Source organism: Dendroctonus ponderosae, unplaced genomic scaffold, assembly GCF_020466585.1.
Source record: "Dendroctonus ponderosae isolate FM_Combo_2020 unplaced genomic scaffold, Dpon_F_20191213v2 Dpon_F_20191213_6, whole genome shotgun sequence".
Lineage (NCBI taxonomy): Eukaryota > Metazoa > Arthropoda > Insecta > Coleoptera > Curculionidae > Dendroctonus > Dendroctonus ponderosae.
The window spans coordinates 2801399-2803814 of record NW_026018814.1 but is presented as its reverse complement, the minus strand read 5'-3'; the positions used below and the strand labels follow the sequence as shown (position 1 = coordinate 2803814).

The 2416-nt window shown below is 41.7% G+C and overlaps 1 protein-coding gene across 1 annotated transcript; it reads left to right on the top strand.

Moving 5' to 3' along the window:
• The first annotated feature begins 369 nt into the window (after nucleotides 1-369).
• LOC125504903 (superoxide dismutase [Cu-Zn]-like) lies at nucleotides 370-2416 on the top strand. Its single transcript, XM_048667585.1, has 5 exons — nucleotides 370-657; nucleotides 713-795; nucleotides 1794-1974; nucleotides 2028-2097; nucleotides 2158-2416. Exons 1-5 carry the CDS (start codon nucleotides 468-470, stop codon nucleotides 2246-2248), a joined length of 615 nt encoding a protein of 204 aa, XP_048523542.1. The 5' UTR covers nucleotides 370-467; the 3' UTR covers nucleotides 2249-2416.

The following is a 2416-nucleotide window of genomic DNA, read 5'->3' as shown; positions in this document are numbered from 1 at the left end:
ATTAACGTTGTTACGACTGAATGGACTTTTCAATTCTCTATCCAACGATGCCAAAACGAATTCTGTGGCTCGAATGGTTCTTGAGAAACTTCGAATTAAGGCCATTTAGTTATCTCTGGAATGATGTAAAAACGAGCGTTTTTGCTCATTTTGCTTCCGAAAAACATGCAAAACGGGACGAAAAACACGAAATTTTGCAATAATCTTGCGCGACCCTTGCTCAAAACGACGATCATTTTCATAATTTCATAGATAACAGAAGACATGGCACTTTAAATATGAAATAGAACTGGATGTTTCCTTTGTGATAAAACCTCGTACAAAATTAAACCTACCTAAAGATAAGAAGACATTTTGCTGCCTTATTTAACCAGATTAGCGATTTTATGCGTGTGAGTTGAGTCTAGTTTTGAAGTTGCTCAACGCAGTGAGACTTAAATCGCGCAAAATTCTTCTACCGGACCAAAATGATCCTAACTTTGACCTGCCTGGTATTATCGACTATCTACCAGGTGCGATCAACTGAAGTGGTGCTGAGAGAAGCTGTAGCTACCATACAGGGCAATGGCACCAACTCCGTAAGCGGCGGTGTGTACTTCAAGGAAACTCCATCCGGGTCTGTAGAAGTTTCCGGAACCGTGACCGGCCTGACTTCCGGTGAGGAAAATTTAAATTTTCAACTAGAGAGTGAGTAGAAGAAAAACTTTTTTAGGATTGCACGGGTTTCACGTCCACATGTACGGCGATCTGACCAACGGATGTTTGTCTACTGCTGACCACTACAATCCGCATAACGTAAATATGAACCTACAAAAATCATAGTCGATAAGAAGAAAGGTGGAAGAAGTTAGGGGAAAAATGAACGTATTTATAATGAAACCTTAGAATGCAGAGCGGGTCAATGTTGGTTAAATAACATGTGGAACTGGACAAATACAAAATATGGGGGTTTCATTGAGGGCGCTGCGAATTTTTCCCTTCAAACCGTTCAGAAGCTGTGAAACTTGTGAAACTGTGTTGTTTGGTGTTTTGTGTATTGGGGCCGCTCTGTGCGTCAATGCGCTGTAACACCTCGCCTCTCACGGCGCAACACCTGGAATACCACTTAAAGTTCTTGTGCGGGCAGTAAAGAAGAGTGCGCCCTAAAAGTCGCCAAAATTTCGAACTTCGTTCATTGTTAAGAAAATTTTGCTTACAATTTGAAAAATTGTTGCGGACACAATTTGCTTCGAGTTTTTCGAAAATAAATTTCTCGGAAACGAAAAATGCTCTGGAAGCTCAGAGTTGTGCGTTCAGTAAAGAAGAATGCGCCCTAAAAGTCTCGAAAATTTCCAACTTCGCTCATCGTTAAGAAAATTTTGCTTAAGATTTGAAAAACTGTTGCGGGACACAATTTGCTTCGCGTTTTTCGAAAATAAATTTCTCAGAAACGAAAAATGCTCTGCAAGCTCAGAGTTGTGCGTTCAGCGAAGAAGAGTGCGCCCTAAACATCGCCAAAATTTCGAACTTCGCTCATCGTTAAGGAAACTTTGCTTACGATTTGAAAAAACTGTTGCGGGACACAATTTACTTCGCGTTTTTCGAAAATAAATTTCTCAGAAACAAAAAATGCTCTGCAAGCTCAGAGTTGTGCGTTCAGTAAAGAAGAGTGCGCCCTAAAAGTCGCCAAAATTTCGAACTTCACTCATCGTTAAGGAAACTTTGCTTACGATTTGAAGAAACTGTTGCGCATAACGTAAATATGAACCTACCAACCACAAATAACGCAAGATTTTGCTAATGGCACCTTCTAGGTGGCACATGGGGGCAAAAATGCAAGCACACGCCACGTGGGCGACCTGGGAAACATCGATGGTGGGCAAACAGGCACAGCCTCAATCCAGATCATCGATTCCGTAATTTCTTTGAGCGGACCCCATAGCATAATTGGGCGGGCGGTGGTTATTCATCAAGACGAAGACGATTTGGGTTTAGGTAAAGTATCCAAGAGAGGGTAGTGAAGAATTGGGAAGAAACGGGAGTTTTAGGAGGACATGAAGATTCGTTGACCACAGGACGCGCAGGGCCCAGGATCGGGTGTGGAGTGATCGGAATGTTGTAAGTTGCAGCTTATTTCCTCAATGAAGATGGGCAAGAGGTGATTTTTTGCGATTTTAGGGGCGATCCCATTTCGGCTTCCCATCAAGTGCTGCCTGCAATGATGACCACCTTAGCAATGTTACTCACAGCAGGGAGGCTTTTGCGTTAAAGCGGGCAAATGTATATTTAAAACAAAAATCATAGTCGATAAGAAGAAAGGTGGAAGAAGTTATGGGAAAAATTAACGTATTTATAATGAAACCTTAGAATGCAGAGCGGGTCAATGTTGGTTAAATAAGATGTGGAACTGGGCAAATACAAAATATGGACCGTTTTA

What these genes read in the sequence shown, in the direction of transcription:
- LOC125504903 (XM_048667585.1), top strand. Translation starts at nt 468, where the DNA reads ATGATCCTAACTTTGACCTGCCTGGTATTATCGACTATCTACCAGGTG. An exon ending in ACCACTACAATCCGCATAAC is followed by an intron (nt 796 to 1,793) that starts GTAAATATGAAC and finishes GGCACCTTCTAG; the next exon opens with GTGGCACATGGGGGCAAAAA. An exon ending in TGTGGAGTGATCGGAATGTT is followed by an intron (nt 2,098 to 2,157) that starts GTAAGTTGCAGC and finishes TTGCGATTTTAG; the next exon opens with GGGCGATCCCATTTCGGCTT.